Below are 22,025 nucleotides of genomic sequence, written 5' to 3'. Positions count from 1 at the left end.
TCCATTTAGTCACGAAAAAATGTCAAAAATGAAGTAAGAGGCAGGCTTACCTGTCCGTCGTTACCCCGGACCGTCTTCCCAGTTGTTCCGAGTGGTAACCGGACCAGTGTAACCCTGATGTTTTTATAAGATGAACTCTTCGTGCAGGCTACAGAACGCCAAGGGCAGCGTCAACGTAGCCCCCATCACATGACCAGGGCGCTTCTGTGCCATGCACGTAAAAAACTTATTTCCGGGTGAGCATGCTGGGAACTGTAGTTAAAGAGGAATATCTCTGCTCAACTCGAGTGGTGTGGAAAGTATCCTGTCAAAAGTGTTTATTAGACAGAGAGGCCATATAGATAAGGCAGTGGCTCTGTAGTTGCTGATACAGGCCCTCTACGTATTAGGAACGTGGTATTATCAAGAAATACGTACTGCTCAAAAATTGCATTGAACATATGAGGGAACAAGTTGTCTTCGACAATGGTTCAGTGATAATTGTTCCAGGCCAAACGTCTATAAAATTCATGGTCTTTCTAATACTAAAGAATTTTTTTTTCCATGCATTCGTGCAGGTTCAGGCTACATGTGGCTAAAGTAGGATCAGTCACCTCACAATGTGCCAGGAATGATGTTCATGGAACCGCGCCTTCTCAATTGTGGATATAATCTACTGCAGGCTACGGCATCTAGTGCAATGAGGATAAGCAACAATTGCAGCAAGCCGAGATCAGCAACATTAACCCCCAGATTACTCAATGATGTAATAATGTGGGAGCTAAAGCGCCAGACACACGGAGTAAGCCGAGGTTGTATCAGAGCAAGGTCCAGGGGCCTTGCTCTGATACAACCTCGGCTACTTTAGCCACATGTAGCCTGAACCTGCACGAATGCATGAAAAAAAGATTCTTTAGTATTAGAAAGACCATGAATTTTATAGACGTTTGGCCTGGAACAATTATCACTGAACCATTGTCGAAGACAACTTGTTCCCTCATATGTTCAATGCAATTTTTGAGCAGTACGTATTTCTTGATAATACCACGTTACTAATACGTAAATGGCCTGTATCAGAAACTACAGAGCCACTGCGTTATCTACATGGCCTCTCTGTCTAATAAACACTTTTGACAGGATACTTTCCACACCACTCGAGTTGAGCAGAGATATTCCTCTTTAACTACAGTTCCCAGCATGCTCATCCGGAAATACGTTTTTTACGTGCATGGCACAGAAGCGCCCTGGTCATGTGACGGGGGCTACGTTGACGCTGCCCTTGGCGTTCTGTAGCCTGCACGAAGAGTTCATCTTATAATAACATCAGGGTTACACTGGTCCGGTTACCACTCAGAACAACTGGGAAGACGGTCCGGGGTAACGACGGACAGGTAAGCCTGCCTCTTACTTCATTTTTGAAATTTTTTCATGACTAAACGGAGTTCAGAATCACTCTCTCACGGTGCAATGGCGCCTTGTTTGGGGTTCGTGTTTACATGTTGTTAGACTATAGTTGGTGATCGCTATGGTCCATGCCCCTTCATACATTTCTGCTGTCAGACATAATAATCACAATGTCTTCTTTGAGAGGTGAAAAGTTTTTGTTCTCTCTGCATAATATTATGACTTGTATCAGATTAAATTTATGCCGGTACCCGTGATAAGACGTTCTGTCCCAGCCTGGTATAAAACGTGCTGAACCTCACTTGGTTCAAGATGTATATTCTTCCTCAAATAGTCAATCGACCCACTTGCTGTGTCTTTTCATAGTTAAAGCCTGTTTAGGTTTGCCTTGGCGAACGAACTATCTTTTGTTTTTGGCATTGCATTAGTTTTTCCTTTTGTTTTTGTTTGTTTTTTTAGAGTGTTGCCTCACGCCCTGAGTTGTTACCAGGAGTGTAGGACGCATCCCCGATTGATTACGGGTAAGGAGGCCATTTAGATCCTTTCATGACAAATGCTTACGATTGGCGCATTTTGTTTTAAGTTATTGAGCACTCCTGACCTCAACCAGCATATGGCATTCATTTTTTCTCCTGTTCAAATTAAATCCAATTTTCTCCTCCTTAACAGGTGATTATTTTACATCCCTACTGTGCCGCATATCTGAAGATTAGCAGGTACTCTTGTAGGTTGTATCGTTCCTTTCATGTTGTGTTATTCACCTGATTTCCAATAATTGCAGTAGTTTCATTATTTGGTCCTGACGAAAGCCACTGTCATATGGTTTAGACATGAGTTGGCTGAAACATGTAGACCACTGAGGACATGTTCCTATAATTCTTGTGTACACGCTTTCCTCCATTTTCTGCGGTTTTTATTTTGACACCACTAGATACTGAGTAAAATATTTCTCTACTGGTAGTCAATTTTAAATCACACCCTCTTCATACACACTGCACTTAGTTTCACCACACAATTGGCAGCTTTTGTCACTAGGAGAGTTTTCACCCTCCCTGTTATATCATAAAACATCCGTGAGCTCCTCCTTGTTACAGTAAACAAAGGTGTTGAAGCTCTTTAACTGCACCAGGTGCAGTTAAGGGAGGTCCCAGATGATGAAGCATGCCACCTCGATGGGTGATGGGACTTGGTCCTTTATTTAAGGACTTTGTATGTCTGAACATGCTGGTTTGTTGTTCTTGTGTCTCAGTTAGACTGTTAGAGACCCACGGATTCTTGTGTTGTTAAAGTCTGAGTGATTTGGGGATTGGTCCGCGCAGGTCTTTAAAATTTCCCTTTGACCCCCTAACTTATTGTTGTTTCAAGTCCTTCTTTTATCCACAGTTGTGCCTTTGAAGTGGGGAGAAACTTCTAGATTCACATATTTGAAGTGCACAGATGCCCTGCCTTTCTGGCCCCAGACTAAATAATGGGGTATGCAGTCCTTTGTGTGGAGACAGGACATGCCTATTCAGGCGTAAGTGAGGCTGGGCCCAGCTCCTTCCTCCCATCCTGCCAGTGATGGCACATCAAGTCACACCTAAGCTCCCCACACACAGTGGGGTCTAGGAGGAATACACAAAGCCCAACTGCCAGACACACCCAGTCTTGTGACCAGAGAAAGGCTGCAGGCGCCAAATGCCTAAGGCAAGAGAATGCCAACTTTCTAAAATTTGTGTGAATTGAATCACTGACAGACTATCGAAGGTCAGAATATCGACCTACAAAAATATTGCAGCAAGAATTTCAAAGTCAAGAATATCGACACCCTATCTACATTATGGTAAGTACGAAAATATCGAGCAAAAAATATCGATGTCAAAAATATTGTGTTTAAAATATCAATTTTTATTTAAGTTTAAAAGTTCAAAACCACTCTTTCTTTGGGGTTTGGTGAATTCTTAGTGGGCACGACAAAAGGTTTTGATTCCAAATTATCAGTTGTCGTGGTTATTAGGGATTTGTTCTCATGCACCAAATCAAAGGAGCAGGACAGGCTTTTCTGGATTGCCCATGTTGGTCTGTAAGCCTCTGTAATTTTTTTTGTTTAGAAGTGGACTCTGGAGCCCATGTCACATGGACCTCTGCACACCAGACAAACCATCCACTGATAAGATGATTGTATGTCCTTCTAATGCCCTTCATCCACCGGACTATTGGGGATTCCTTACCCAGTTCTCAAAAGCCCAGGACCATTAGAGGCTTTAATTGGCATGTGTCAAAAATACTGCTGCACACATCTTAGATAAGCACACCTCCCACTATTAACACCTCAAAAGAATGAGAATTACATAATCATAAACAATCATTACGCAGTACACCACACCCCACCACACCACAGACACCACCTCTCATACAGTCACCATCCATTGATTCACATGTTCCGGACAACAGTAAGCCTTCATAAACAAATCTGAGACGTCACCACCACTAAAACCATGATCAATTAATACTGACTATTCACATAAGATAGACAACTTTCTGGCAGGAACTATTTCACTCTCTTTAGTAGAATTAGTGTATGAGGTTTTATTGTTGACAAACTAAGAAGAATATGAAGCATTATGATTAAAAAAAGGCTGTGTTGGTGTAAAGCCTTATTTAAGGAAAGCCCTAATGCATTTTCCGTTTGTGTTAATTAGTTTTTTAATTGATTTCTCCAGAAATTGGTGGCAAATACAACTTCTCAGAAGCAGAAAACGGATCTAACATATAGCACAAAGGACAAGTTACTAAAGTAAGTTATGCGTTGCTGTGTTCATGCAGATAAAGTACAAATTATGTCAAAAGATAATCCGTCATAAAACTAATTTCAAGAAGAATGTGGGAGACAAAGTTTTAACAACATATTGTATTAAACCAAATATGTTTTATGTCTGTTTCAGGGAGTTGTGTTGCATTGTTCCCCTTTCCAAGAAGACTTAAACCTTTAGGTAGATTTAATAGATTTGGGGCATCTGTCAAAACGTTGCGGCTGTCCTAGCTGCCCTCCTTAGAGTGCATAGAGACCCTATAGACTCTATCAAGGGCTGGTAAGATATCTGCTGCTGTTCCGCCTCTGCCAAACTTTAAATAGGGTCTTCGTTTTATTGTAAAATTTTAGCGCTATTTAATGTACGTGTTTATTTAAGGGAGATGTCATAGAATTTCGTCATAATGGAGTTAAGCACTATATGTACATCTGTGCCTTATTATGTCAGGTCGGGTTCCCTGGAGGACTAATTACAGGAGCCTCTGACCTCTCTAACTGAGACAAAGCTGAGCTCTCTAACAATCAGCACTCAAGGTAAGGGACAGACAGTGGGGAGGGAACCCTGAAGCATCCGTTGATCTCTGGATATGTGTGGGAATGCAGTCCAAGCAAGGTGTATACGGGAAGCAAGGTGTATACGGGAAATCCAAATAGTACAACATGGTCTCTAACCAACAATAAAATGTAAATGTCCAGCCAAGGATTGCATGTACTCAATTTTAGTAATTACGCCTATATAAAGCATTTTACAATATAAGTAGTTCAGGTCAAATTGATATTACACAAAACAACCCAACAACAAACCCATTACTGGTTACACAATAATAGAGTAATGAGCCAGTGATTCCACGCACAGCAAGTCAACCTCTCGTCAAGTCTAACACACAATAGCTGTGTATACAACTAAGGCCCCTTGATGAAATGCACTCAACTATCGCTGTCAAGTTTAATTATTCACAAAGTTCTAATGAGCAGGGCACTCTAATTATTGCAGACCCCAAAAAGGTATATAGCAACCAGCAAATGGAAAAGACAAAGTGGAAATGGAATGCAGTAAGGATACCATGTCAGGAGTTCGCAAATAGCACCCGCTCGCGACACACTACACAAACATTGTTGATCAAAATGAAGGGTTGCAAAACCTCCCTGCCAAAATAGGAAACTTTGTTTCGATTATGTTACTTTAAAGATGTTAAAAAAACGAAATGTTTGCATATACAATAAACAACAAAAACCACAGTATCACAGGCACCTACAAAGGAAGTAGACAATATCCTAGAATTTGTACACAGACGTGGATATATCATGGAGGTATGCCGAGCTCACGGTGACAGCTCACGCTTGGGGTAACTGCACACGAGCCCCCGAGGCTCAGAGTAGACCACGGAGGATCTTGGATGGAGCTCGATGGGTAGCCAACCAACTGCTCGGCCACTATGCTCCTTGAGGTCAAGCGAGCAACAAAGAAATTGACACAAATAGCAAACGTCTTTATACACACTAGTGTGCTAACCAGTCACCACTCTCAAGTACACACTCAAAAATTGTATTAATGAAATTGTAATGCTCACCATTTGAAGTGTTAGTTTAGAAAGTTTAAAAATGCAGCAGAAGCCATGATATGCTTAAGACATTCTACGTTGCATGAGACTAAAAGGTTTACTTTCAACAGTCAAAACACATAACAGTTTATATGTATAATCTAAAAAGTGCGTAAAGATTTGGAAAAGTAAATGCAGGATTTTAGTAAGTGCAACGTAGTAAATGTATGTAGAGGGGTAGGGAGCAGAATAGTGGGTGTATTGTTTGGATCTGGGTACCATAAGACTGGGTGTGAGGAGTCAGCCTACCACGCTTTTTCTCTAAATTAAATCTTTTCATTTGTGGTGGTCCTCAAAGCATCTTGGGTTTTCCATTAGTAAGGGGCCTTCTGGCACAGTAACAGGAGAAATAGTTGTCAATGCATGGGTTCGTATAATTAAGAATTTGTATATTTTCCAGGATGAAGACCTATCTTGGACCCCACAAGTTTCAGCACTTATAAGGATTGTTTTTCTTGTTTCTTATTCCCAGGCGTAAAGTTTATGCCTGATTCACAAATCTTTTTTATATGTAAAGTCAACTCCGATACAAAAAATATCTCTTGTTACAAGTGTTAAGCAAAATGTATGAATCACAAAACAAGGCTTTGCACTCTTTTTTATGTTTTGTGTGAGTAAATCATCATCCCTGGACAGTGACTAGGCATTCCAGGACAGAAATACCCAGAACAGTCACAAATACATTGATCCAGAATGCAAAGCAGTATTCCTTAGGCAGGTAATTGTCCTACTCTGTCTACGAAGGATCCGTGGGCATAACTTATAATTCTCCTTAAAGAATTGGTTTGAAGTTAATCTTCAGACTCATCATAGAAGATGTCAGCTATTGAATTTACTATTTTTATTGCTTATCTGTAGGTAGGAAATTTTTTTTGCTCAATTTTACAAAGGAGAGTCTCTACTCAGCTTCCTTTTCAATTACTACATTGGTTTGTTTTGAAAAGTCTCCTTTCTGTAGTGGTGAAATGTCTTGGAAGAAATAATGAGTAGTTTGTGTTCCACATTCACACTTTTCAGAATGATGGCATGTTAAGAAATGATAAGCTGAGCTTCTTTGAAATAGAATGAATCATCTACCTTAAGGTCCTCTCCCAGAAGACGAAAAGGGTGCAGTGGTACCTCCTTCTTGGACCTTAGTGTGACTCTTGGACACATTTGAGGTCCTTTGAGAAACAACATTTATACACCTGTTCCTTATCTAGGCATCTTTCTCTGTGAAGGTCCTAGAACTGCTGAAGGTGTCATCATCACCTGGGACTTAGCCATCCAGTGTCAACATGGAGATGGTGAACAACTGCTTGATATTGAAATCAGTTTTAGCGTAAAGCTTAGAAAGCTAAAAGTGCCACCTTTGGAGCAGTGATCATTCTTCCTCCCCTTCCGCCCCTACAGCAAGGCTTCAAATGCCTTTCTGATGAGGATGATCCTTTTGCTGCACCTCAGCAGCTAACATCACCAATTCCCGGGATGTTCTTGGGTGAAGGCTCCACAGCCTCAGGAAGCAGGACATTGCAGAGGCGGCTTCTGCCCAGACATACATCTTATCACCAGTGTTACCATTGTAACAGGCTGCAGTTAAGGAGACGTTACAGGCTTGGCACTCTGCAAGTGAAAACAGATCACAGAATTGTTTGTGAATGGAAAGAGTACACCCCTCCCTCAGTCATCTCAATTCACTTCAATAAAGATTTCTCTGGTAGTCCGTAACAGCACCACTGTTACGTTATACTGTTTGTAGGCTGCTTTGAGCCACATGAATAGTATTGTGCCTATTTTACAGGGTCACTAATAGAATAGTAAAAACCTTCTACCTTTGTTTCTCTTGGACAATCTCCCTGCTGCTTTCTAATTTTATTAGCAGGTTCATTTTTTTAGCGCAAACAGACCCGGAAGAACACTGGAGAGTAGGAGAAAGGTCATTGAATGGCCCAGCCTTTAAGCAAAGACACACGAACAGTTAGGCTTTAAGATATTAGAGGAAGAAACTGATCAGGAATAAGCCTATCGAAGGCTTGCGGTAGATCCAAAACATAGGGACAAGAACTGACAAAGTTCCACCACCAAGCCGAAGACACTTAAAACATTGTACTTACAGTGTCCAGATGACCACAGGAAAATACTGACATTTATTTACTAAATGAGAAATATTCCCATAAATGGACATATTGACAAAGGACTTAGTTTTAAGACTACTCTTGCATAGATAGGGAGCAAATGATGTTCCATAAGTCGCAATTTGGCATGACTGTTTTGGGGCTCTAACCACAAGTGTAGCCACCTTATTTTGGATAAACTATAAGCAGCATAGAAAAAGATTAGGAAGCCCCAAATACAGTGGATTATAATACTCTTAATGGTAGAAAATGCTTGGTTCTGCTCTATTGAATTAGGAGTTGCAGCATCTTGCTCTATACATTCACTGAAAACACCACAGAAAATAAAGTTTTGGTTATCTTTGATTATATGATCATTAATGTATGCTTAAAAAAAGCCTCAGAAATTCACAAAAAAACTATTTAAATTCGCCAGTTATGGTTAGGTGAGCTTATTGTAACTCATTCTTATTTCATGCACTATGATAGCGCTGTTGATATTAAACTATGAACTGTAAAAATATTTATTTTAATGTGCCATTTTTTCAGTGCTATGAGTATTTTGTTTGTAGTGGGTGATGTGTGTCCTGGTTTTTGCATACTATAATTGCGAAATTTCTGTGGTTTTGTGTGTTTGAACCAGAATTATAACTCAACATTTAACTGTTTTTCAGTGATTATCTCTGTTTTTTATCACACACTTTATTCACAACCAAACAATGTACATGGCCTTTGGCCATGCAAAAATGGGGTTAGTTAAAAGTGCTGCCCTGGGGCCAAGCCCTTAGCCCACCCCACCATGGGAGGCCAGTCCCACTGCACAGAACCCCCGTTGTGCACAGCCTTTGAACCTCCTTTTCTGTGTCATTTTTTTCTCTGCCTGTATCTTTTGCTCTATCTCTTTTCCTCACATTCCTTTTACTAACCCTTTGTGAAAGATCAAATGAGATCCGAGCTCACAATTAATTTTTTTACAAAATGGCGGCCCAATCCACTACTGATATTTTTTTTGGTCGAGCTACAGCGTGAATGCGCTGTCTGCAAGACCCGCTGCAATCAATTATCCCACTGTTTTTCTGCCTCCTACTTACCATTGGCGGACACCACTGTTCCTCTTCTTGGCTGCCTCCGAATTTGTTGGCTTTGCCGATACGTCACTTCCCTTCAGGCTGAGGCGCACCAGTAAAGTTCAATTTCCTTACCCTTTGTTGTGAGAGCTGTTGTGAGGGAGAACTTTTTTTAAAAATAAAGTTTTTCTGCCTGCCAGTGCTTGTTTTTTCTGCGTGCACTTTAATTTTTTAATCAGCCCTACACCCCTGAACTGCCGCAAACACCACTCGCGTACGCTACTTGTCCCCAAGCCCAAAAAGTACAGCTGGGCATTTTAGTGAGGCTAAGGCAGAAAGCCGCTCACCTCCTCTCTGCATGCATTTGGCCGTCGTCTTGAGTGCCTCACACAGGTCTCGCAGCGACCATTGGCCCTCCGGCGTGGACGGGTACTGTTGGAGCCCTAGAGCTCAACAGCACTGCTGGCCATGTTGGCGGAGCCCAGCCATCAGGCTGCTTATCTCTTCCATGAGCTGGCAGCCCCTCTTAGTTGTGTCACTCGCTGCCATCATGGATTCTTGAGGCTTGTGGTGGCCAGCGGTCTTCTCTCCGGCCTGGGTTAGCACTTCTGCAGCCCCCGGGGCTCACAGGTAAAGCTATGCAATCAAGTTGGGCAAGGCAGCAGGCTGCTCAGCACCTGTCAAGGCAGATCGTGCTAAACTCCCTGGGCTTGGTAGACGCTGCTCCGGTTGCCATCTTGGGAGTGCCGTACGGGGAGCAAGGCTGGCAGTAAAAGAGGCGCAGTTACTGCCAGCCTTGCTCTTCGTCAGCAAGGACTATAAGTACAAAGTGCATGCTTACGTACCACTTGCAGGTTTTCAAAACAAAGAAATAAAAGACATTGCTATTTACAATGCCAATAGCTCAAACTCTTGCATTGCAAATGTTTGTTGTGAACTGCCTCCACAGCTGTCGAGATGTGTGTCTTCAAACCACCTCATTTTCTATGTTTTTTTCTGAGTCCCCTCTACTACTGCCATGGGATCAGACACTCATTATAGAGCCTTCCCTTTCCTGCGGAATCTTTTTTCCATAGCATGAAAGTAATGATATATATAACCCACCCACATAACATAGCAGCAGGGATCCCTTGGAGAACCTCCAACAATACATTGGTTGGCCACTAGAAGGAGACAGATCACAATGAAAAGAAACTAAATTGTTAGATTATTGATATGGAGAGGAGACATCAGTGTAATACTTATTTTCAAAACTAGATCCCACATGAAATCAATGTGGTATATGAAAAAGATATTCATTAGCATTTAAGCCACACATGTTTTACTGCCCTCGTACCTCATGTCAGTTGCTTTTTTAGGTCAAGCCTAGCACAGCGCGCATGCACTGCTTTAGGAGCGGGCATCTTGGAATCACTCCAGACTTTCATAAAACTCGTGCGTGTGGCGGCCTTCAGCTTGCAGGAGCGAGCAGGGGCGTGCAGGTTGCCATCTATTCTGTATCATCTTTCTGAGGGTCGCTTTCACTTTCCTGGCCGCATGGCCATGCTTGTTGCATTTCCAGACCCGCTCTCACACTATTAATCCGTTCATCTGTCCATTTGATCGTCGCTCATAATGTTTCGCACGCGCTCTCCCCTTCACGCTGCTGCAGCTGACTGAGGGTTGGAGTCTCGCGCCACTCCCGCAGATGCATTGTCGGCTCGGGAACGTGCCTTTGTCAGACCATGTTAGGAAACGCGCGCCAGTCAGTTGTAAAAAGAGCTCGGCAAAAAAGAACCCGCATGCACCAGATATATCTGAAGCGGAGGCCCTTTTGGAGTCAGGATAATGTAGGCGTTATAGCGTAAAAGGGAAGGGCTTTTGCCTGACTCTAAGATAGTTCTCGCCCCCGTGGGCGTTTTCGATCCTCGCCAAGAGTGTGGCTTCTGTCAGTACTCAAGTGACAAATAGGAGATTAAGGGGTCACACCGACGTATATATTTTCCAATATGACGTAAGATGAACACGTTATCCTTCCTTTACTGTTCCGCCCCAGTCACGCTGCTATTTACATGCAGGACGCAAGTAGCTAATGAGGGTCTTGAGCGAGAAACTCACCACCAAAGCCGGGCCTCCGCCGCTTTAGCCGCGCCTCTTCAAGCAACCTCTGGTCATTGAACTCTTGAGTTGAGTCTGGTCATTGAAGTCAAACAAGCATTGGCAAAACCAATAGCTCAGATGGTAGCAGGCTATAAGCCTGCGTCTTTTTGTGCAGACATATGCAATAAACGTAAAACCTTACATAAATATAAAAGCGAAGAAGTGGCTCTGCTGCCAAGGTATAGCAGCTAATAAAAAGCCTAAGCATGTTTGTATATATTTAAGCATTTTTTATGACGCTTTGGACAAAATGAGGCTGGCGAACCAGCTAAAGCTGTCTCTATGCCAGACTAAAAATGGGTCTAAAATAATGTCATTTCTATGTGATGGATCTAGTGACGATACAGAATGTGTCGAGTTTACGCCCAGTATATTGTACACAGGGTTTTAAGTGGGCTGGGTCTTGCCGGAACTCAGCACCGACAGTTCTAAAAAGCAGGTGCTGATACGGGTACCTATTGGGCTCTCCATTTTTGCCCTCACCATCAGGGTGAAAAATACACTCCGCAGCTGTACCACCCTTCACTGCCTTTGATGTAACTTCAAAGAAACTTGTTATAGTTCTTTCACAGTCTCGTCATTTTAGAACTGAAACATTTTAAAATACAAAGGAAGACATTGTTGTTGCTTATTTATCTTATGCAGCTAACAACCATTGACAAAGCCAATAGTCCTGGCTTGTTGTATGAGGTAATGTCACTTGTTGTATTATATATCTGGATGCAATGACAGAAGCATCAAAATACCAGTCGTGAGGCACACTATGCTTAGCACATATTTTCGGTTTATGTGTTTTTAAGCCATGCCCTTAATTATACCGGTCACGTCCCTTTGAGAGACACTACCCCCCAGTTTTTTCATTCCACTCAAAGCCCTGGTTGTACAAGAACATATTATCTAATATTTTTTCAGATATATAAATTCCTTCGTGAGAGTCTTTTTTTGTTTTGTTTGATTGTTTTTTATTCAATTGTCAGGAGCGGTGCAGGAAACGGAAAGAATGAAAGCAGAGAACACTCAATTTGAGATTAGGCTGCGCAGAACGGGACAGAGTCACGAGAATACCAATTGGTGAAATGTGCAACTCAGATTGACATAAAGTAAACCTTTTTGGTAAAAATGTGCACAAGGGTCACTAACAGACTGCATCTAAAGAGGTTAATGCACTTCAAATTTTCAAAAGCAGCAACGGCAGACCTCCTGTGCCGCCCCTCATGCCAGTTCCTATTTATGAGTTCGCTGTGCAAACTACCCCTGCGCCAGCCGTTGAGTGGCGTCTCTGTGCTCCAGATCAAAAGATATTCTGATGAGTGGTGGTGCGCAGCTCAACAAGTCCAATAGACCAAATAGTTAGAAAAAATAACTTCTTTATTCCAATAAATCTCTTTTTTTTAAAAAGCATCAGGTATAAGCAATCCAGCCAACGCGTTTCATTCCCATATAGGGAACTTCCTCAGGGCAAAAATTATATGTATCACTAGTAAGGAATACTTTGTAAGAGATGCTTTCAACGTTTCATAATCGCAGGTGTATTACAGTTTTTAACTTCATTGGTTTGTTCCTTTGTATGTCTCAATGTTATCTTGCTGTCCCAAAACAATATCCCAAACGAGTCCAAGGATATCAAAATGTTAGGAAATTATCTCAAGAAGAACAGTGTATTGCACCGTAGCCCATGTAAATTCTTAGTAGAATCTGTGGAGTCCCTATTGTCGTACACAAACACGTCCTGCTCCGTAGGGTTAATGCACTTCGTCTAGAGAATATTGTTGTTTCGGGTAAGTCTCGGAGTGCAATACAGGTAAAATAGTTTAGCCAGTTAATATGTCTGCTAGAGAGCATTCTGTAGAAATTGTAAGTCAAAGATACAAATTCTATGTAAGATACCTTGGGGGTTCATACTTTGTTGCAGAGATCTTTGTGTAACCTGCAGGTTGCAAGTTAATCATCGTTAAATAGGTTAATGATCTCTATTGGCGTAATTCACACAGATGTACCTGGCATTCCTACAAAACACAGATAAACCAGCATATCCTTTGCAGATAAAGAGCTAGAGAAGATCAAAACTATTGTCAGAGCCCTGTTTATCTTTATGCAGCCTGTAAAGTAATGGCCAAGCATATCTTTGTCTTATCTAATATCTTTTTTCCCCAGATGAACTGTTGACTGCGGTTCAAGGTGTAATTCATGGTCGACCTGGCCTACAGAACAATCAGCCAGTGTCCAACAGGCTGGCCATTGAAAATGACAATGCCTTTTATTTATATTTTAAAAACCAAAACATAAATAAAAAAAGGCATCGTCATTTACCATGCCAATCTAGTGGCACAGCACCCAGGATAACGTACTGCATGGCTAAACACTTATAAGGTCCCAAAGGCGAGACCTATTGGCTATGCCAATGCTTGTTTTTTATTGTACTGTTCTGAATTGATATTGTCACCTGGTGTCATCGTGCCACATATCAGCATATTTGAGAATGTATTTTCCACATAGATGCTACGTTATCAGAACATGTGAAAATTGCCTACCTCTGGTTCTGTTTGTCTTTTAAAGCACCACTGTTACGTTATACTGTTTTATGCTGCTTTAGGCCACATGAATAGTATGTAGCATGGGATAGACTACTCTCCTGCATTCAATCTACCCATGGCCTCACTGTGACATTTAGGCATCCAATAATTTTTCAGAAATTGCTAGCTTTTTGTTTTAACTCTTTATTAAATACACATGACCCTAAAGAGCTCAATCAAATCCTCCATGTTTGTTTTGGTTGAATGTGGATTTTAGCATTTCTAGTTCACTTAGGAGCACTTTTGGGGAATGTCTTGCTGCGTCAGACATCAGCAGTTGTTGGGTGGCCTGTCACAGCCTTTCTTTAATTTTATTTAGAAAAAGAAACTACTGTTGATAAAATGCTCATTTTTAGGTCTCGCCTATGCAGCGCGCATGCGTTGCGTAGGAAAAAGACCTTTAGCAATCACTTCACTTTTGCAGGCAAAAATGTGCACGCGTTGCATTGCTTTCAATGGCAACGCGTGCTCGTTTGGCGATTCCCTTGCGGGAGCGAGCTTTGACAGATGGTTCCTGCTCGCTCCTGCAAGGGAATCCGGCGCAGACCCCCTCCTCTCTCCCCTCCCCTTGCTGCCTCCTCCTTTTTCAGCGGGAGGCACACGTGCTTGTTGTTTCACCCTTGGTCAGCCAGCGTGTGCTTATTGATTTACTTCAACAATTGGATCTGTCTTTTAGGTATTCACTTCCACATTTAGACTTCAGAGCCGAGATAAAGTCAGATATACTGTGCCCATGTCTCTGTGTGAGAGTAGAATGTGGCGAGCTGTCTTCGTTTAAAAACGTAATTTGTATTTCTGCTCTCTTTAGATTTATTTATGTGCATAATTACGAACATAATGGGTCACATAGTAAACATTAATATTATAGTTTCTAATATGCCTCTGCATGTTCGTGGTTTGAGCGAAAGCAGGGATTTCTTAAGACTTTATTTAGAATTAATGGCAACTAGAGTTATTTATACTTGTAAATTCTGATTGTGAACGTTAACACACGAGTGCTTTGTGTGTAAGTTTCCATACATGGGAATTTCTATGCATAAATCAGAAGGCCATCAGAGCCCAAATACGGTAAAGCACAGTGGCAAACTGTAGAAAATTCTGCTTACAAAATAAATAATTTGCATGCGGGACGCTGCACGGCACAGGTTCTGCACGTTGGGCGCAATGGCGAGGAATCACATACCCGAAAGCAGTCACCCGTGGACCATAAATAGCCATAAACCACAGCCAGGGGTTGTTCCGTTGTAAATGCAGCTAACAAGCTGCATGGCACAGAGGCATAGTCTCCTGGCATGTGCCATGGTTGGAACAGGAAGTGTGGGAGGAAATAAAACATAGTTTTATACTTGGTGGAACATTACGAGCAGCAGAACAATGGCTCCACCTTACACCTCATCTTGCTGGGCGTGGAGCTGCACGCAGTGGGTGAGGTGTAGATGTAGTAGGATGAGAAAAGATGTGTGGAGTCCAAGGTCACAAGGATGCACATGGCAGCTCCATTGTCCATGTTAGGTTTTGGCACACATTTTCAACACTGTCTCGAGAAAGATATGCCACATCATGTCACCACAGATGCTACATGGATCGGCATCGCTTTATCTACAGCCAAGCAGGCCAAAAAGTATTCCGTTCCAAGTCTCTGTGCCCTATCTCTCTCCCGTATGTTCTTGTTTTTATGTCCGAGTACCACTATTCTGGTCTTCCCCTTCATGTGACCCCATGATGTTACCTGCATCTGCGTATGCCTGTCTTTCTGTATCCATAACGCCTGTTTTCCTGTCCGGTGTCCATGTCTCTCCCTACCCACCCTGCCTCTATGTCCATGTCTCCCTGAATCATGTTCCCTTTCTTGCCCCATATTGTACCACCTCTCTGAGCATCTTGTATACCAGTAGCAGACCCACTTGGACAAAAGATATTTTTCACAGATTTGGTTGCAGACCAAGTTAGCCTAATTTGCATGTTATTTGCACACACATGCATGGCCAAACACTGCCTCTGCACGTGATGATGAACAATGTGTGTGTTATGAATATGTAAAAACATGTTACAGTGCTGGGTTTCAATTTTCCTATTATCCTTCTCAAGACAGTCATTGTATAGTTCTGATTCGCTTTTTCTAGGTGTCAAATTCCTTGGTGTAAATACATTCTAGACTATTTTTTTTATATTTTGAAGCTTTTTATTACATCGTTCTTCACAAATATCATATCTGCAAGGCATCCTTTCCATTATATGGGTAATGAAACCTTTTCAATTGATGGCCAACAACTGTTACTCCCCACATAAGGCCTGCCAGACAGGAGCTTTTTCCAAGGCTAAAAATGAGCATATGCTTTATGAAGTTGTACATTCTTCACAGATTATTTCACCTCTTGTGAGACGTGATGCTCTTGAAAGAAATGTAGTGCTCATGCACTATCATCCTTATAGTTGTGCTCAAGTGTTCAAAAGCCTTTGTTTTGATTTTAGAAGTGCCCTTTAGTCCCTTTTAAAGACAATGTATTTTTTTGCGTGTTAAGAATAAAAAACAAGCATTAATAATGCAGTAGGTCTCGCCTTTCATTAAGTTAAAGCCATTGGCTTTGCTATACAATACCATTAGCAAAGCAAATGGCTTTAACTTAATCAAAGGCGAGAACTATTACATTTTCAATGCTTGTTTAGGTCTCGCTACAGGCGGCTTGTGAGAGCTTTAATCATTAATATATCAAACAGGAGTATGAAGAAGTATAGCCAGTGGGCTTTGGGTGAGCCCTCTTCAGCTATTGGGTTTCATGTTTTTTTTCATGGCGTGTTATTGCTTGGATGGGCTGCCTGTCAGGGACATGGTATTTTGAGGTTGGTTGCTTCACGTAGTCCTTTAGTTAAACTACAGATACCACATAACGTAATTTGAAACTGAGTCTTAGTGTGTTTTCTTTGATTCGTTTACTTTACTGGCACAATAACGTTGTAAGTGCTGGTGTAAAGCTTTATTAGAGCATATAACAAAATAAGAGCACTGTGCTATCCACAAATTGTCCTTGAGCATCCATTTGTTTTACTCTGCTGCCTTGATTACATGCTGTTGGATGTACTGTTTTTGTTCACAAAATAAAGATGCGTTGCCACCTAAGCTTTCTTTTTTTTTTTTTTAAATAATCTTATTATTGAAATTTTCAATGATATAATAACAGAAACGTAACTACAATGGCATTTGTTATCGATCCATATTTATACAGATAGACCCTTCTTTAAACATTCATACAAGTTTGTGGTGCTCCAGCGGAAAAGGGCATATTTACATATCCTCCCTGTGTCACAGACCCGTCATCCCCCTTACACATTCACGCACGCATCCATTGGTGGGGCCCATAACACCAACACTCATACGTCTCATTCGAATCCGCACACAGGAGGGAAGAAGCCCTGGACATGTGGGGTAGCTTGTTACCTATCGGAGAAAAATTCTTTACATTATATACATTCTATACATCAGTACCTATAGAGTCCTAACTTTAACATCAAGGCACTCCACCACTTGGTCAATGGACCAATTAGTTGGACTGGTTGATCGTGATTTAGAACCAGCTAAAACACATTTAAAGCTTCGGAACCCTTCAATTAATCAATACCTTATTTAAGAATCACAGACTCATTTCTTATTAGTCAATGTTTAGTTTATCTAGTTAATTCACTTTGTTTAGCATAATCAAAATTACAGTCAAATCAGAATTCTAATGAGCGATTTCTTACACTTTGATCTTGAACACAAATTAACATGACAATGATATTTACCTAAATTTGAATATTGGCGACCATTTTCTGGAAGAACCCGTCAACCCACAGCATAGCTCAAAATCCCTTCAGATGGAATCAGCCTATCAGCCTTAAATAGGAACTTAATTAGGTACAGGAAAGTCCCTCTCAGCACGACACCGTCCCACGAATGTAGCCAAGGGACCGGGCGATCGCGCTAACGAATCGAGCCTCCACACCAACAGTCACCAACGAAAAATGGTACAAGGTTTTTTTCCTCTACTCAATATACCCTTTATATATTGTTTTTCCCATTATTTCTAGGACAATGTGCAATAATTTTTAAAGCAGAAGTGTTCTGATTGGCTAAATCCTTCTGAATTTGCAAGAAGTGGTGATATTCCCAGGTTTGCTTGCTTCCCATGGGACAGAGTATGACATCTCTCAGAATTGTATTCTTTTCACAGGTTCGCAGGCGAAAGTTCCGAAGTAACAGCATGTAGACCTCCGGGTACATGTCTCTATTGTCTTTTCAGTCATTCACACTAGCAGGGTCCTGGCAATCCTCCACATTCCTATCCTTGACAAAGAACACGTAGTCTTGTGGTTAGAGGTCGCCTGGAGATCTTCAGAGCCATCTGAGTCTGCGCAGTAGGCATCCCGCTCAAATGACGGTGGCCACTTCTGAATTCCATTTTGGATATCACGGCCGAGTAGGCCAGAATGCCAACTTAAGCAAAAACAAACATAAAAGAAATTAATATACGGAAATTAAGATTCTAATGTTTAAACCCAAACTAATCCCAATATATATTAGCATTTGCCTAGCTTATAGCAACATTTAAAGAAATAATACCATTCCGCAACACTAGGAACACAAACCATCACAAAAGCAACATAAATCATGCAATCTTCTATGTCAGCACATTCTACAATTAGTTTGCGTACCAATAAATTTATTGGCCATGCATTTAGCATTTTAGTCCCACGTGTATCTTGTGTTTATTAAGGTGCAATTTGGTTAATCATAACACTCCAAACAATTAATACAGGTTAATATTTAGAATGATTACGTGATTAGTATTTTTCATGCAGAATAGAGAAGGTATACAAATTTTTGCTTTACCTGCTCCACCAGTGGCATTATTATTTCTTATTCTTTTCCTGTTTTGGGTGGGTTCAGAGGTCATATTATGCCAATCGCTGTTGCCAGGCTGATATCGTTTTTGTTCATCACCCCATCTTTCCCCATATTGCTGTCATTTCTCTTAGACATTTCTATGTTTTTGTAGCATCTCCTAGCTTCATAAATGGGTAGTTCTAAAGTGCAGCATTTGTCGAGCTCTACTTTCCATTTTTGATAATGGGAGTGTCTAGATTCCTCTAATTTCGGGAAGTGTTTCTCTAATATAGTCTCAGTTGGGTCATTTAGTAGCATAAGAATACTTCATTGTCTGTGATATTAAGGAGGGCCATTTTGGGTGTAGATTGCGTAACCCATGACCTGTTGTAATATGTTGTCAATCGCTTCCCAAAAGGGACAGATAATTCCAGGCTCCCAGGTTGTATGCAGGAAGTTACCATCTCCAGCTCAACACCACAGGCATGTCCGGTCAGGGCTACGCTGCATCCGCCAGAAACATTGCTGAGTCAATTACATACTGTGTACATAGCAAAAATACTGTGTAGAGAGTAAAATTGTATCAAGCTATACCTAGTAGATATTTCTGCTTCCCTGGGTGTCAGTCTTTGTCCTCCAAGTGAAGCAGATCTGATTCCCGAAGTAGTCTTAATTTCTCAAAGGTATCGTTGGTGTTGATGGTAAGATATTTGTACTGTAACAATTTTTTTCTCTTCGCAGGCATTTGGGGCATGGTCACATTGGCTTCAAGTGTGCTGAATTCAGTCTGTAAGGGACCTACGCTTTGTTAAAGATGCAACACAAACACTGTCCCGTTGTCAAAATAATAACAGTGCATGTTAGTGGTTTTTCTTAACAATGCTATGAATTGTAAGAAAATTGTCTCCAAAATGCTTTAATAGAACAGGCACGTAAATATCAGACAAACTGTTATTAAGTCCTAACATACCCAATCTACCATATCTAACCTAACTTAACTGACCATAGCTAACCTCTTTCACCCATCGACCACAACTATAACACTTAACTACCATACTTAGCTAACCATAACTACCTACCACACCGAGCATATCACATCTAGCCTTCCTACTGTACCAAATTTAAAACACCTAAACTATATCATCCCATACTTACGATATCTACTTACATATGTGCCAACAATACCTGCCTACCATAACTACCATACATACCTACCTACCATACTGATCGTACATACCAACCATACATTCTTAACATACTTAACCAACTTCCTATCAATACCTATGATAACTATTTACCATACCTAACCTAGATATGTAACTTACCATGCCTACCATACCTAAACTCTCATACCGATCTTACTATCATACTTATATGCATCAACCATACTAACCTACTATGCCTAACATACTTAACCTTCTTTACCTTACCTAAGCAAACCTACCACACTTTTCTACCATAACCTATTACACCTAATCTACCTACCACAACTGACCTGGTCTGTCATTCCTGCTTACCATATCTAACAAGCCTGAGTACAATATTTACATACCTACTTACCATACCTATCATATCATAGTTAACATAACTACATGCAAAGCTATCTATCCCCCACACCTACCTACCATACTTAACCTACTTTGCCTGCCATGGCTTACCTACCATACCTACCTCCTGTACCTATTCTTTTGTATGTAAACTATTTTCTATACCTAATCTAACATACCCACCAACCCTACATAAATACCTGCTTATTTACCATACCTACTTATCTACACTATGCCTACGTACCATATCTAATATTTTGTACAGAGCTACAATACCTACCAACCATACCTAACTAAGCCTGGGCAAAACACTACGCTACGCTCGCGTAGTTTGCGAAGTTTGCGCTACTTCGCACTACGCGATTGCACGTAGCACAGTGCAAACACGCGTAGCGTAGTGCAGCAGTCATTTTTTGCTTGCTCGCGGTCCCCAACATCAAGTTGGCGACCGCGAGCAAGCAAAATGACATCCCAGTGAGACTTTTTCCTTGTTCGCCGATCAGCAACATCAAGTTGCCGATCGCGAGCGTGGAAAATAAACCTCCCGGCGAGATTCTCAACGCGGGAAGGTCAGGTTTCTCATTGCGAGTGGTCGCGTATGCTCGCGACCGCTCGCAAGGAGAAACTACCAGTCCGCGTTTAGAAAGCTGCCGCTCAAGTAAAACTCTACTCGAACGGCAGAAAACTACAGCTCGCACTGTGCAAGATGCCGTTTTCAAGTGCCGGATGCTTGTCCGCACTGTGCAATCATTGAAAACGGCATCTTGCACAGTGCGAACAGGGTACTACGCAGTTCGCGAAGTGCTACGCGTAGCTCGCGTAGGGCGAAGTGCACTTTGCGTAGCTATGCGTAGCGCTACTTCGCGAACTATGCCCAGGGTTATACCTAACACACCTTACCTACCATACCTAACCTAGCATACCCAACTTATCATAAATATACCCCCACCTCTGCAGTATGTATATCTTACACCTGTCCTGAATTGGTGATTTTGTGAGCATTAAATTATAAAAGAAGGAATGTGATGGTCTTCATACAAAGAGGCTTTTATTAATCGAATGAGCAGGTATTACTCAAATAAAAGTTCAAAGTTATTTCAAGATGAGGCTGATTGAGAAGCTGTTGGACCTACAAAAAAATGAAAATGATGTAGCACTTTAGCATAATATTATGACACGTTATTAGAAAAAAATGTATACTGACAGCTAATTGTCAGCAAATCTGAGTTAACGTTTTCATAGGAATTCATTATTTTGACATTTTAAACTGAAATTGCAGAAAGCATAATAACACATAGTTTTCTTAAAGACAGCATTGCCAGCAGATGTGTTTTTTCCTCTGAAATAATTGCCAATTCTATGTTAATTCTGTTTATTAATTTAAAGCTGTTGCTTGCATGGTACAACATACATGATGACATTCTCTTTTTAACTTTATTTCAGAGGGGTGTCTAATATTCCACCAAATCAGGTGATATTAAATTTCCGAAAAGGACCAATTAAAAATACAGCTGGAGTGAAAAATCTTCCCAAAATAGAACACTGACTTGAGAAATTAAGGAAAAACTGTTTTTGTTGTCTTCCTGTATGTGTGATATTTGATGGGCTAAAGTGTTTTATTTGATATCCTCTTAAAATATTGAATGTTAAAATTCTTTGGAATTTCTGTACAAATAAATTTTGTTTTCAACAGTTTATTTGTTTTCAGAGTTGTTTATTAGGAAGATTATATTCCAAAACAGTTCAAAGACCTAAAGCAACAGACAAGCAGAATAGGTATCAATGCATAGTGTGGAACTTGAAATCTATTAATCTTGGGGCCTATATTCACAAAGAGGCTTGGAAACACTTTGGGTAATGAAAAAGGTAAACAGAATAAGCATTCGTAAAGCCAATAGGCATCGCCTTGGGACCTATTGGCTTTGCCAATAATCTTCACCCATAAAGAACAGCATCCCCAATGCTGTGCA

General features: G+C 41.1%; 1 protein-coding gene across 3 annotated transcripts in view; it reads left to right on the top strand.

Moving 5' to 3' along the window:
* The window catches only part of CCDC169 (coiled-coil domain containing 169), a 130,682-nt gene extending 108,938 nt beyond the window's left edge, over positions 1-21,744 (top strand). For 2 of the 3 annotated variants that reach the window (XM_085620410.1, XM_085620408.1), the window contains exons 7-8: positions 4,086-4,159; positions 21,499-21,744. In XM_085620410.1, coding sequence (XP_085476536.1) covers positions 4,086-4,159; positions 21,499-21,601 — 177 coding nt within the window. In that variant the 3' untranslated portion in view covers positions 21,602-21,744. Of the gene's footprint in view, positions 1-4,085; positions 4,160-19,249; positions 20,482-21,498 lie in introns of those variants that run through there. The other variant, XM_085620409.1, reaches the window with a different exon arrangement.
* Positions 21,745-22,025: the final 281 nt, after the last annotated feature.

Source organism: Triturus cristatus, chromosome 8, assembly GCF_964204655.1.
Source record: "Triturus cristatus chromosome 8, aTriCri1.1, whole genome shotgun sequence".
NCBI lineage: Eukaryota > Metazoa > Chordata > Amphibia > Caudata > Salamandridae > Triturus > Triturus cristatus.
Note: the sequence above shows the minus strand (reverse complement) of the source record. Positions and strands in the feature narration are given on the sequence as shown.